We start from the raw sequence: 14,895 nt of genomic DNA, 5'->3' as shown, positions 1-14,895 counted from the left end.
TGATAATGGTGTTTCAGATTATAATACCTAAGTTATACCTTAATGTTTCAGATAAAATACCTAGGTTTTACCTTTGTTTATGAGAAGCCTGTAATCAAGTATCCATACTGAACACTATTGTATAGACATGACTACTTATACCGATCACAGGCTAATGTTAACCTTTCATATAAAGGTCATAGTAAATAAAGACTTGCTATAGATTTCTACAAGTATTGAAAAAAAAAAAAAAAAAAATGAGACCTAGAAGATACACTTTTTCTTAAACTACACTGAATGGACGTTGGTTCTATGGGGATTTCCCCACTTTATTTCATATAAAAATAAATAGTAAAACTTTTTGAATTTCAACATATTAATATAATTTTATTCAAAAATGACAAAATTAAACGTCACAATAAACGTTCCAACTCACTCTCACACAATCACAAAGATGATAAATAGGAATAACCTTATCAATTCATCAGTTTAAGTCTGTCAGAGAACTGAGAAGGGACATGCTAAGTTACAGGTTGACTGTGTCTGACCAATTCTATTTGTAATAATTTATGACAGATTACATTTGTAACATTTTCTAAGTTATGCGATATATCTGATTGTCCATTCCTCACATAATTCTTAACACATGTATCCTTACCAAAGTTAATACTATAGAGTTTACTCAGTAAAAACATTGTATGCATCTTTTAAGAATATCTGATTGTATGCATCTTTTAAGAACATCTAACTTGATCTAGGTAAGTGACATTGCTATGTCTACTGGAATCCACTGCCAGATCTCCACCAATATGGACACTGATAAATGAGATGATATTTTAATTCTAGGTTAATATTTCATCAGCTCTCTACATTTCCAGCCTCTTCCACCTGTCTTTTCCTCCATTCGATAGCTTTCAGGTCAACTCGCTTAGATACATCAATGTAATTCTGGAAACAGTTACTTGCACAAAATGTCTGAAAAGATAGATGTGTTGATATTGAGTAGCAAATATTATCATGAGGAAATAACCTATAGAGCAGTTTCCAATTATGATGTTTATAACATGATAATTCCAACAGATGACAATGCAAGTTGTGATTAGTTTCAAGGGACATAACTTCTGGAGGAATTTCTGAATTGGAATTCTTTTCATAATTAGCCAAACGACCTGATATTGAAACCTGCAGCAAGTTTGGGTAAAGGGCTACCAAGTTTGTTCCAATGAATGACCTCGACTTACACTCAAGATCATCGGGATCAAATATGCTAATCTCTTTAAATAACTTCTTATCAATAACCAAGAGATCCGATATTGGGCCTGGAGCATGCTTACCAGTACATGTACCTTTACATATGATGTAGTTTTAAAATGAAGTTCCTTTTGGATGGACAGAATGATTCCTATTTCACCCCTTAAAGCTTGGATGGACATAGGGTATAAAAATTGGACTGATTACCTGTTAACAGCACAGAATTGACAGGAGCATACATGTTCAAGAACATGTACACGAGATTATTGTTACTTTTGATAAGTAGATGAAATCATTTGTATTGTGTATTTCAATTCAGCAGATCAGAAATACGACATGAAGACCCTCTTGTGTCTTACCTCTACTGGTGAGGCCTTCCTTGTGGTGAAGTCAGTGGACACAATCCATGAAGCAAAGCTGCAATGCTTTGTGATAATTTGCAATAAATGATTTGTACTGAAAATAAAATTTTACTTATAAGACTCAACAACTGGTAAATCAGGATACGTGGTAATCATAAGAGTCTAGATAAAGAGTTTAAGAAATTATTAAATAACCTACTGGTTACAGGAATGAACATTCACAATATTTTTTGCACTTTAAATTGCAGGTATTAATATTAAGGAATTCTTAGATCTTTTAAAAATTAATTCCCGAAATAATCAACATTACCGATTGCAAACATTTTATTTTAAATTATTAAGATTCTGTGACTTTCAATTACCTATTGCAAACAAAATGATAATGCACATGCCTGTGTATAATTTACTACAAAGGAGAACATGTACAACGTAAATACTTTGATGCATTGAAGATTACTTACATTATAATAATCTTCATTTTTCGCCTGAATTATATTTGGATCTACACCAGCCATTGTATTTATAACTTTGAACTTGACCTCTCATCTGAAACAAGGATAAATTATAATACATGTATTAAAAATAATTGTCATAGTATCATTTGACCAGTATAATCTTTGTAATGCAGAAATGATGAAGAGGAAGTTTCGATGCGATTATGAACTGATCATCAGTTGGTTGCAGACAACCAATTTTACTGATTAATCGATTATGGTTTTCAACCAATTTGACATCACTAATGTCATCAATAATAACCATTCAAGAAACAAAATTTTAAAATATCCCTATACACATTTCTAAGTATTAAATGAGACCTATAATACCATTAATAATATTGTACTGCAAAGCTATACTTAGTTGACCTTTTAGCATATGTACAGCTACCTTATACAAATGTGATGCACATCGCTTGTGGGTGATTAAGGTATTCTATTTTATAAGGTCATAATTTATTTAACTGTTAACAAGCTTAAGACGCCCTTGGGCCTTATTGACAACCTGAGTTTTGAAATATTTTGGAGAATTTGATCCTTTTTGGCCCCCCACAAACCATCAAGCTGTCATCCTATGCTGATAATATTAACCAAGTTAGAATGAATTTGAATTTGGTTCAGCAGTTTTGGAGAAGTCGAATATGTAAATTGTTTACAATACATGCCGGACAAAAGGTGATTGCAATAGATCAACTGAGACTTTATCTCAGGTGACCTAAACAGTTCTACTGGGACATGATTGTACTGAAAATTGTCACTTCTTTGGAATTCAAGTCAAGATCTCAGTGATTGAACACTACCTGCAAATGATGCAGCTACATTTTTAAGCTTCATCAAGCTATCTTTAAATTACATTGTAATTGGTTCAAAAGTTATAGCCTGGAGAAGATAGTATTAGAAGTGGAAAAATGCATTAAATTAATTTGTTCTTTAATTTGTAATTCTATCCAGCTCATCACCTTTACAGAGGTTGATTTTGAACAGTAGGAAAAAAAGTGATAAAACATGATTTGATTAAAAGTGATTTTGGTGATATCTATATATATGTATGCAGGGATCATTTTAGATGGGGCCATGGGGCCATTGGCCAACAATTTTCCTGAATGACCCACATGATTCAGAAAAATTCTTTAAATTTCTATAAATGGCCCATGAATTATATAACATAGTTCTTCTTTTCTTGAAAATGACCCATCCATTTGGTAACCCAATATAATCCCCGATATATGTCTTTGATAAAGGGCAGATTGCCTCAAAAATTTGACAATTTACTTGTCTGTACTGTCGTTATTACTACGTATATATACATGTACTTGACAATTATATACATGTATATACATATATATGTCAAGTAGTAATAACAACAGTACAGACAAGTCTGTACTGTCGTTATTACTACTTGACATATATCTATTTTTAGTAATACGCATCCAACATTTGTTTGTTAGGATCCAGTACCTACCGTATATTGGTTTATACCGTCGTTATTACTTACTAGACCCCATGTATATACATATATATATATAAGTGATATCTTAGTAAGGTTGCTAGGTCATAGTCAATTTATTTTGCAAAATTTCAACAAAACAAATAAAATTATTTTTTTTTGCATATTGTAGGGGTACAATTTGGACTGTTTGTCAAACTGTCTGAGTTATAGGGTCTTATGAAACTTGGGATACATACAAGATAATCTATAGTAATTTATATGTTAAAACATCATTTAGCCTCATTACAGGCTATAAACAACATTAATTGAATGCATTCAGCATGCATGACCAATTATAATGCAATGAAATTAGTTTGTGTTAGGCAATACATTATATGTATCAGATCTAAAGATTTAATATGTACAGTATTAAAAATTTTGATTGGTCATTTGTAATTTTCAAAATAAAAACATCAGTAACTTGCAAAATGTTAATCATATTAGATCTGTATAACACAAGAGGCCCAACGGGCCTTAACGGTCACCTGAGATTTGAAATATTTCAGTTAATTTATAATTAATTGACCCTTTTTGGCACCACCCATCAGTCCTTGGGGTCAGGGCCAACATTACTCCTATAACATAAGAGGCCGCTGGTCGGCTCTTTTTCTATCAGATATTATTTTGCCGACTACGACCTCTTATTTCCGAAGCACTAATTCTTTGATGCAGTTTCCGCCCGAAATCCGGGCGCAACGAAATATGCTTAAAAAAAACACTTAAGAGGTCACAACGATGTCTATGTATCATGTATGCAATATATATCCCATATGTATGTCACAGACACAAATATATAGTATAATACGGTGTAGAACACACAAAATACATGCCCATGTCGTTGTAGCACTTTTCTAGTCGTTTTTAAAAATATTTTAACACCTGTATATTTTAGCGCCTGTCAAAAGTATCTCGCCGTGTAAAACCTATAACATTGTTGGAGTAGGCCAACATGTGCATATCATTAAGCTATCATCCCATGCTGATGATTTTAAGAAAGTTAGAATGAATTCCAATAGAAATAAAACAATGATTGTCAAAAAAATGAATTCCCTACATAAACTATAGCAAAGTTTAACCTCTCCCAAGGGGCAAACGTGAGACCCCAGGGTCATGAAATTCACAATTAAGTAAAACACCATAAAACCCTTCCTTCTATGAAAAGTATTTGATTCTATCTTATATAGGTATTGAGAAGATTTTTGAAAAATAGCTCGATATCATTTGTATCAGAGACCTATATACTAAAAATTTAGTATACAGGTCTCTGTTTGTATGGAGGGATTTCAAAGAACCCTATAACAGTGAACGTACTGTCTAAATATGAGTACTCTGGATTTTAAGAACCTGACAATAAGACTTAGGCTACAATATATATTTTTTTTTTAATATCCTGTGATCTTGAAAATATGTCAAGGTTAACGTTATTTATATGAGGATACTGTATACCACTATGTCCATGGCACGGAACTGCTGACAAAATTCATTGCACTGCCTAAAACTGACAATAATCGCAAACTCCAAAATTCTGACAGATCGCCTGCTTAAAGCTCCTTCAATCGTTGTTGCCAGATTGAAGGAGCTTTAAACAGGAGACCAGTCAGAATTTTGGAGCCTGCTATTATAGCGGACAATCCGTAACAGGAACCTGGCCAAAGATCAGCTTTTTTACTAGAACGAATATTCATGCCCTGCCTACTCGGCTCTCTGAAGACGACCATCTGTCAGAAATTGTCCGTCCGTCGTCCAGAGCTACGTTACTCTTTTACCAGTACTGTATAACTCTGCAAGTGAATCGAGATGATGGGGTCACTCTACTAAAATTATGTTATCATCATGATATTAAAACTGAAAACAATCCCCATTTCCTCACTTCCAGACATTTTCGAAAACAAAACATACCCACGTGTTTTCCAACATGCATTGACCTCACATACCGGAAATGGAAATGTTATTAATTGCCATAAGTTGAAGTTTTATTTCGAAGTTGGGGTGTCGTAAAACCGTATTTATTACAATACTATCAACTATCGGTATCCTTTGTAGGTAGAAAGGATCAATTTCATATAATATACTAGAATATTTAGATACATCTTGCGGAATTAAATTAGAAGAGTCTATATCATATATTACGACATATGAATTCTAATTTATTTCCGGTTAGTTGGAATGACTTTCACACACGTGGACTAAGACCACAATTAGCTTCGCTATATGTTTCATTGTAACATTAAAATTCATAATAAATTCCCAACATCTCATATGCAACTTTCCATCTCACCTGGCCAAGACCAACATCTGAGAAGCAAAATATAAAAGTTTCAACCCAGCATGTTCAGCATTTTCTGGAGATAGCTGTCAAAATGTGTCACCAACGTGGATTATATACATCCGGGTCAGGGGTAGAGGTCAAATCAGGACTCATCACACAGGGTCCTGGAGCACATAATAAATGATCAATATTATTATTTTACATCACAAAACCTAGATTGACATCTCTACTATAAATCCACATTAAATTCATCAACAGAAATCAAGTTCAAAGAGGCATTTGATTTGTTTTCCTGAAATACATACATTTTTGAGGGGACTTCATTCGTGGGGCCTGAACCCGGAAGTACTTAATTGTGGTCTTAGTCCACGTGGGTGTGTTTACATGTGAATGTCGTGTCAAGCACAAAATCTGTATTTTATCGGATTGATGAGCGTATTAACTTATTTCGATGTGTACTTGGAACTCAAAAAATAATATCATCTAAATTCGGAAGAAAAACTCTGACTATAAACTCAAAACCTTAGACGGTAATAAAGTCCGGACTTATGTAGACTAGATCTAGCAAGTGCATGTGTTTAGACAGATTTTGTGTAGGTAAGTACAAACAAGTGTGAGGAGTTCGTTTTAAAAAACTAACGATATATCAATTGCACGAGCTGTTATATATCTTCTAACATTGTTGGAGTAAGGTGGTCACTATACAGGGGCATGTTTATTCTTATATTAAAAAATACCCCGAAATACCTATATATCACATCAAAATTAAACAAAACATGTATTGTCTTAATATATATAGGTATTCTGGCTATTTTTTAATATAAGACTAGACATGACCCCGTGGGTGTATCATGACACTTGTACTATCAAATATAATATTACTGAATCCTATATAAAGATTATATTTCTGCCAAATAGTTTCAGTAATTGGCAAAGACTTTAGGAAAATTTGAGAAATGTTGAGTAGCTGACAAACTTTTGGACCGAATGGCAACATAGGTGCACATGTAACCTGATTGTCTGTGTCACGACACACCTGAACTTACCCGAATAAGCAGCGACATATATATGTCTCTGGACTAAGTAAGCAGGTTAGCCACACGCTTACCAATGTCTGGTTAACTTAAACACATTTTTTGTGTGCAGTAAAACCCAAGAATTCAGACAGCTTGTAAAACGGTTACAAAAATATTGTTGTATTAGTGTTGATCTATGTCATGCCAGGTTTGTTTTTGTAAAAAAAACAATATGAAAAAGCTCAAATTAGACAGTTTATTTTGATTAACATGAATATAAATAGTTGTTTTTATCATGGAAATTATCAATACATCACTACTTTATCATTGAAATTGTCAATACAACATTTGAACAAAAACAAGCCTCCCCTTTCTCAAAAAAGGGTAACTTCTCACAAAACATAGATTGGTCCCTGATTGTGTTTTGATGCAAATCTGTACATGTGATTTTGTTAACTTCAGTGATTCTGTTTCAGGTTAGAGAAGTTTCCAATAAGGATCATGGCAGCTGTAGACCCCAACATCAATCCAGAAAATTTGGTATGAGACTAGGATATGTAACAAAAACACAATTTATTGATTGTTTTAATTATAAATGGTACATAAATGTACAACATACTGTACAAGTTTGTAAGTAATGCTATCACTGTAACTGAAGCATAAGAAAATTTATATTACATTCCATGATGATTTGGCCCCACTTTGTAATGAAGCATGTCCTATTACTTTAATTTACTGAACTGGAATAATGAAATATATCAATATCTTACGTGTCTAAAGCATATGATGTAGTGCAACCTTTGTTGTCCATTGGGTGTATAATTTTTAGAGCTGTTCATCGCAAGGTGGGATAGCAATACAATTCGCATCATGATACAGGGGTCACAATACGATATGTATCGCGATATATGAGAAACATGACCTTTCAAATGTAAAAATAGTATAAATTCAACAATCACAAAAGAACTTTTCCAACATGTCACCTTATGATCATTATACAAAGCAAGAAAGGGCAGGGTCATAATAATGGGGTAGAGGCATGAAGGAATGAAAGGGTTCAAAGTTTATTTAAATACATATGTAAATGATCTCAGGGCCAAAGGTGTTAAACCTTTAAGTTTCTGTACATATATATATGTGTATATAGCAATATCAATGTATGGTATTCTGATATAAAATAAAATTTGTTCAAATGAATAACTTTGATATTCCTAGATCATATAGTTGAAAAAGGTATTAAAGTCTTGTAAATTAATTTCTTTCCAGTTTAGAGAATATTTTGGGACATATAACAAATTGGCAGAGCATTGCTTTGTGGATTGTGTCCATAGCTTCACCACAAAGAGAGTCACCAAATCAGAGGTAAGTAGTACTATACTAAGATTAGCTAATGTTTATAAACATTTTCCATAGAAAACTTGAGCCCATGGATTATTATCAAATTCTGTTTATAATACATGTGAATGAATTGAATGCTGGCCCAAGGGTCAAAGGTCGAAGCCCAATATAGGGGAAATCTCATAGAGACAAATCTCACTTAATTGTTCCACAAGTCATAAAGAGAAAATTCACTCTAACATCATATCAAATTCAAATTCATTTTATTCTCTTTTCACATACTGATATGATGTATAGAGAAAAACATATCTATATGCAATTAAAGTAGTGTTGATAGTTGATACACAACACTGTTTCACAACAAAACATTTTCATTCTTATCAAGGACAGATCATGTTTTTCATTAATCTGTTAAAAATACACATTTTCATTAGGACATTTGGTATCTTAAATTTGTTGTTAGTATGTACAGATGTGAATATGTTTGATTAAAGAAACCTGGTCTTCAAAGTGTCTTTCCGTAACTTATACACAAATGTAGTTCATATTGAGTTTGACCAGTAATTACAGTGGTCAAGTGGCACATACTCCCATAAAATGAGGAGCTGCTGGTTGGCCGATTTATTATCTAACGTTATTGTGTTGACTGCGACATCTCTCAAAAGGTTCTAGCTGTGCTGAACCTCTAACATTTCAGATGTAGGTGGTCCTGTGATAACACTGTTGCCTATAGGTGACCACTTGGGTTTTCCATTGGTACTCTCATAGTCAGACCCATCATACTCTACCATTTGGGTAGACAGAGTGATTATGTTGTTAACTTTCAGTTGTTATAAATAGATAGATTTTACATTAACCATTTATTACAGAATATTTGCCTGTTGTATAAACTACATAACAGTGTATATAATAAACATTTCGTTCATCTTTCAGGCATTGTGTGCAACAAACTGTTTGGAGAAACACTTTGAGGCGTATGGACGTATTACTCAGAAAATTCAAGTATATCAATTAGGCAAGCTTAATGAACTTAATCCATGATAATGCTGATGGAAATTCGTGTTATGGGATTAAAATCTATGACAGTAAAGAGAATTGTCTGGTTTCAGTCAACAGATACAGATTCCGGCTGCTATTGGAAGATGGTGTATATGTACATTGTGTTTGTATGTGGACTGCTGTGTGTTGTCAAAGGTATTTAAGATTAAAAGAAGTACTGTACTTAATTAATTTACTGAATGGGGTATTATGTATATCAACTACATCCACAGTATTGATTTAAATCCAAAATCTAGTTAAAACAGAGTAAAGAAAAAAAATTAATATAATGACATGGAATTACCTTTAAGTCAGTTGTTTGAAGAATATTCACAGTAACATAATGCTTTGTTATCAATATAACAGAAGCTGAAGAGTGACTAAATGTTAACAAATGGCTGCAGTAAAATTCCTTCATCAAATTAAGAAAGATCTTGAAACTTTACTAATGAATAGGGTTACGTTTACATGTATATCATTATGATGACCGATTTCACTCTTGTAGTGTTTTCTTAACAAAAGTACCTGTTTGGGATTTCTCTTCAGACTTGAAAGTCATAGGATATATAGAACATGGTTTCTTCACGTCATATTGAGTTGTGTTGTAATTGTTCCACTTTAACATAGTGCAGTGCCTCCTCATTGAAACTTAGAAATTGCTTTTCATGGCTGAAGGTCATAGGTCAAGGTCACTTTCTATTTAATAGAACATATATCTGAATTTTGTTGTGACCATTTCATTCCATTTGACACAGTGCTACCGCTTTGAAACTGTCTGCTCATAGGATTACTTTTCAGATCTGAAAGTATAGTATAATATGGGGTCCGCCACCATCTTTATCCTACAAATCATGTATTTAAGAAGTGTAATATAGAACATTTTAATGTTATCAGTGAACATAAGATTTACCAACTTTATGATTTACTTTTTCTGATAGAACAATTTGAGTGAGGAAGTGTTTACTGGTAAATTGAATAAAATACAACTCATGGAATACAATCACAATTGTGTGTAATTAGAATTGTTTAATTTATTATAAACTGTAGCTGACACACAGAGATCAAGTTCTGTTTTCAGATATTATAAAATGTTTCCTTCTGACTTGTAAAACATGCACAATGCACCTGATACACATTGTCATCACCCAGGAGTGATTTTTATTAGCCCACCATCATCAGATGGTGGGCTATTCAAATCGCCCTGCGTCCGTGGTCCGTGGTCCGTCCGTCCCTCCGTCCGTCCGGCCGTCCCTCCGTCCGTCCCTCCGTCCGTAAACAATTCTTGTTATCGCTATTTCTGAGAAAGTACTGATGGGATCTTTCTCAAATTTCATATGTAGGTTCCCCTTGGTGCCTAGTTGTGCATATTGCGTTTTGAGACCAATCGGAAAACAACATGGCCGACAGGCAGCCATCTTGGATTTTGACAATTGAAGTTTGTTATCTCTATTTCTGAGAAAGTATTGAAGAGATCTTTCTCAAATTTCATATGTAGGTTCCCCTTGGTGCCTAGTTATGCATATTGCATTTTGGGACCGATCAGAAAACAACATGGCCGACAGGCAGCCATCTTGGATTTTGACAATTTGAGTTTGTTATCGCTATTTCTGAGGAAGTACTGAAGGGATCTTTCTCAAATTTCATATATAGGTTCCCTTTGGTGCCTAGTTATGCATATTGCATTTTGGGACCAATCTGAAAACAACATGGCCGACAGGCAGCCATCTTGGATTTTGACAATTTGAGTTTGTTATCGCTATTTCTGAGGAAGTACTGAAGGGATCTTTCTCAAATTTCATATATAGGTTCCCTTTGGTGCCTAGTTATGCATATTGCATTTTGGGACCAATCGGAAAACAAAATGGCCGACAGGCAGCCATCTTTGATTTTGACAATTGAAGTTTGTTATCGCTATTTCTGTGAAAGTACTGAAGGGATCTTTCTCAAATTTCATATGCAGGTTCCTCTTTGTTCCTGGTTATGCATATTGCATTTTGAGACTAATTAGAAAACAACATGGCTGACAGGCAGCCATCTTGGATTCTGACAATTAAAGTTTGTTATCGCTATTTCTGTGAAAGTAATGAAGGGATCTTTCTCAAATTTCATATGTAAGTTTCCCTTGGTGCTTAGTTATGCATATTGCATTTTGAGACCAATCTGAAAATAACATGGCCGACAGGCAGCCATCTTTGATTTTGACAATTAAAGTTTGTTATCGCTATTTCTGAGAAAGTACTGAAGGGATCTTTCTCAAATTTCATATGGAGGTTCCCCTTGGTGCCTCGTTATGCTTATTGCATTTTGAGATCAATTGGAAAACAATATGGCCGACAGACCGCCATCTTGGATTTTGACAAATGAAGTTTGTTATCTCTATTTCTCAAAGTACTGAATGGATCTTTCTCAAATTTCATAAGTAGTTCCCCTTGGTCCCTTGTATTGCATTTTTGGACCAGTCTGTCCTGAAAACAACCTGGCAAACAAACAGCCATTATCGTTAAATCTCAAATTTCTTATATAGCTAGGATTCCCTTGAAAAGTACTGGAGGGATGTCTCAATTTGCACAGATTAGTAAAATGAAGGGAAAAGTAGGGAAAAGATCAATCTGACATGGAACCTATGAAGATCATTCAATGGTGGGCGCCAAGATCCCTCTGGGATCTCTTGTTTTTTATTATTTTGTATACTGTTAATTAAAATAGATTAAAGAGATATGATGTTGTTATATTTGTGGTAAAAAAAAAAAGAAAAAAAAAGATGTTTTAAGAATTGCAGGGCATGATGATGATAAAATACCAAATTTTAAGTGATAAATATTTTCCATTTATAATGGCAAGTCTTGAAATTTCAGTCTCTAAATGTGTCCAGTTTGTTTGATAATCTGCAAACTGTCTGTATGTCAAATTTAACTTGTGAAAAACTATAAGCAACTTACTGACTGAAATTTTGACAGGAGGTACCTGGGGCAGAGTACATTAACGTTTTCTCATATGAATTACCTTGACCTATTGTCAAGGTCGCAGGTCAAATATGGTATAAACTTACAAAATCGCCTCAAATTTCAAAAGAGCCTGTATATTTTGCAAATTGGTCTCAAGGAGTAAAGAGTGCTATAAAGTTTCCTTGCTTATATAATTAATATTTGGCCAGTAGGTACATATATATGTACCTAAGAAGGAGTTTTATCAAGTTTCCTCATATGATCCTCAAGATCTCTATAGAGGCAAATATCTTAAAATCCCATCATCAGATGGTGGGCTATTCAAATCGCCCTGCGTCCATGGTCCGTCCGTCCGTAAACAATTCTTGTTATTGCTATTTCTCAGAAAGAAATGAAGGGATTTTTCTCAAATTTCATATGTAGGTTCCCCTTGGTGCCTAGTTATGCATATTGCATTTTGGGACCAATCGGAAAACAATATGGCCGACAGACAGCCATCTTGGATTTTGACAATTGAAGTATGTTATCGCTATTTCCAAGAGAGTACTGAAGGTTTTTTTTCTCAAATTTCATATGTAGGTTCCCCTCGGTGTCTTGTTATGCATATTGCATTTTGACACCAATCGGAAAACAACATGGCCAACAGGCAGCCATCTTGGATTTTGACAATTTAAAGTTTGTCATCGCTATTTTACAGAAAGTACAAAAGGGATCTTTCTCAAATTTCATATGTAGGTTCCCCTTCTTCCCTAGTTATGCATATTGCATTTTGGGACCGGTCGACTCGGAAAACAAGATGGCTGACAGGCAGCCATCTTGGATTTTGACAATTTAAAGTTTGTCATCGCTATTTTACAGAAAGTACAAAAGGGATCTTTCTCAAATTTCATATGTAGGTTCCCCTTCTTCCCTAGTTATGCATATTGCATTTTGGGACCGGTCGACTAGGAAAACAAGATGGCCGACAGGCAGCCATCTTGGATTTTGACAATTTAAAGTTTGTTATCGCTATTTCCCAGAAAGTGCTGAAGGGATCTTTCTCAAATTACATATGTAGGTTCCCCTTGGTCCCTCATATATATTTTGGGACCAATCTGAAAACAATATGGCCAACAGACAGTCATTATCGCTTAATCTCAGATTTCATATATAGGTTCCCCTTGTTTGAAAAGTACTGGAGGGATGTTTTTCAATTAACACAGATTAGTAAGAGGAAGGGGAAAATAGAGAGATCAATCTGACATGAAACCTATAAAGATCATTCAATGGTGGGCGCCAAGATCACTCTGGGATTTCTTGTTAAGTATTCCAATGGTTTATATAGCTTTTGACTTAAAAGTAGCACTTGTGTAAAAACACACAGGTTCAACAAAACGCTTCTCATTGCTAGATGTACATTGCATCTAGTTTTTTTGTGGGTTATGTGCTTGTTTTCAAAAACACTGTACCACCAGGTAATTTTTGTTATTTCAATACCATTAACTGACTACCAATAAATAAATGCAAAACTCTATATTATGATCAACCAGTACATCAATAATTCATATAACCTCTATTAGAAATATTACTAACATAAGGTCAACATGAAAATATATATACTAATAGTAACTTTGCCATTATTCCTGGTTAGCCATGTGAGCAGTACAGGCCATCTTGGCCTCTCGTTCTAAACATGAAACATGTAATTTTGTATGCCTGTAAAATTTTGACAAAGCATTATAGAATAGCAGATATAGCTGTATATAAAGATATTGCTGTTTATAAAGATCCACCCTCTCAGTTTTTAACAGATCATTTGGGTTCAACGATTTTTAACTCGCCTGCCTGAAGGGTAAGTGGGCTTATTCTGTGGAGCTGTGTTTGTAATTTGTATGGCATCAAGATTTCCCTTTAAAACTTATTCTCATGTTTGTTCAAACAAATGACCTTGATCTACTTTCAAGGTCACTCAAAGGTGGTGAATTATTTAAACAATTTAACTTCTCAATAACCAATTAAAAGACCCAGAGACCAGATTTTTGGCCTGTAACATACTTGGATAAAGGGCTACAAAGTTTGTTCAAATGAATGACCCATGACCAATTATCAAGGTCACAGGGGCCAAATGTGATAAAATATCTAAGCAACTTCTCAAATATTCAAAGTTCATGCTAAAAGGCCATTGAAGGCTACCAAGTGTGCTCCAATGAATGACCTTGATCTACTTTGAAGGTCACAGATGTTAAATTAAACAATTTCTTCTCAACAACCAAGAGGTTCAGGATTATGATATTGGACCAGTAGCATCCTGGGATGCTGCTGGTTAATTACTATTACTTTCAAGGTGTCAAGTGTGTTAAATACTTTTTATTCAAACACCAAGCAAGAGCTGGGTTCATGATGGGGGCTAGGAACATGCCGAGTTGAAGGGCTATACGTAGCCGGACTTTCCTCTGGCCCCGACACCACCAGACATGGTGTCGGGGCCAGAGGAAACTCAGGTTACAATGTTTGGTGAGATGACTTTTCTCAAAATTAGTCATGAATTGCAGATGGTTCAAGGCTGAGGGACTTCAAAAAGGAATGCCCGCCCAATATGGGGACTACAGAAAAATATTATAATTTACATGTTCTTTGAAGAGAGCAAATCCTCAGTTTTACATAATTGTACAATGCTCCAGACAATACTTGGTGAAAATTTCTTTCCGATATACAGAAGGAGTTTCATAGCCAGA

The 14,895-nt window shown here is 34.3% G+C and overlaps 2 protein-coding genes across 3 annotated transcripts; one reads left to right on the top strand and one right to left on the bottom strand.

Annotated features, from left to right (window-relative positions):
- Positions 1-337: 337 nt before the first annotated feature.
- Positions 338-5,540, bottom strand: LOC117324270 (mitochondrial import inner membrane translocase subunit Tim9-like). Of its 2 annotated transcripts, none has more exons than XM_033880050.1 (4): positions 5,475-5,540; positions 2,054-2,138; positions 1,590-1,686; positions 338-954 (listed from the first exon to the last, which is right to left on the bottom strand). In XM_033880050.1, exons 2-4 carry the CDS (start codon positions 2,068-2,070, stop codon positions 838-840), a joined length of 231 nt encoding a protein of 76 aa, XP_033735941.1. In that variant the 5' UTR covers positions 2,071-2,138; positions 5,475-5,540; the 3' UTR covers positions 338-837. The 2 variants fall into 2 exon arrangements, with proteins under 2 accessions (XP_033735941.1, XP_033735943.1); XM_033880052.1 differs by having other exon boundaries at positions 5,479-5,497.
- A 671-nt stretch (positions 5,541-6,211) lies between these two features.
- On the top strand, positions 6,212-10,251 carry LOC117324267 (mitochondrial import inner membrane translocase subunit Tim9-like). The gene is made up of 4 exons (XM_033880047.1): positions 6,212-6,441; positions 7,337-7,400; positions 8,127-8,222; positions 9,132-10,251. The coding sequence occupies exons 2-4, from the start codon at positions 7,362-7,364 to the stop codon at positions 9,237-9,239; spliced, it is 243 nt and encodes an 80-aa protein (XP_033735938.1). The 5' UTR covers positions 6,212-6,441; positions 7,337-7,361; the 3' UTR covers positions 9,240-10,251.
- Positions 10,252-14,895: the final 4,644 nt, after the last annotated feature.

The sequence above is a fragment of the Pecten maximus genome, chromosome 3 (genome assembly GCF_902652985.1).
Source record: "Pecten maximus chromosome 3, xPecMax1.1, whole genome shotgun sequence".
In the NCBI taxonomy this organism is placed as follows: Eukaryota; Metazoa; Mollusca; class Bivalvia; order Pectinida; family Pectinidae; genus Pecten; species Pecten maximus.
This window is presented reverse-complemented; position numbering and strand designations above follow the sequence as displayed.

Coding starts and splice junctions, on each gene's coding strand:
- LOC117324270 (XM_033880050.1), bottom strand. Junction 955..1,589: donor GGAAGGCCTCACCAGTAGAG/GTAAGACACAAG, acceptor CTATCTTTTCAG/ACATTTTGTGCAAGTAACTG.
- LOC117324267 (XM_033880047.1), top strand. CDS start 7,362: ATGGCAGCTGTAGACCCCAACATCAATCCAGAAAATTTG. Junction 7,401..8,126: donor ACATCAATCCAGAAAATTTG/GTATGAGACTAG, acceptor ATTTCTTTCCAG/TTTAGAGAATATTTTGGGAC. Junction 8,223..9,131: donor AGAGAGTCACCAAATCAGAG/GTAAGTAGTACT, acceptor TTCATCTTTCAG/GCATTGTGTGCAACAAACTG.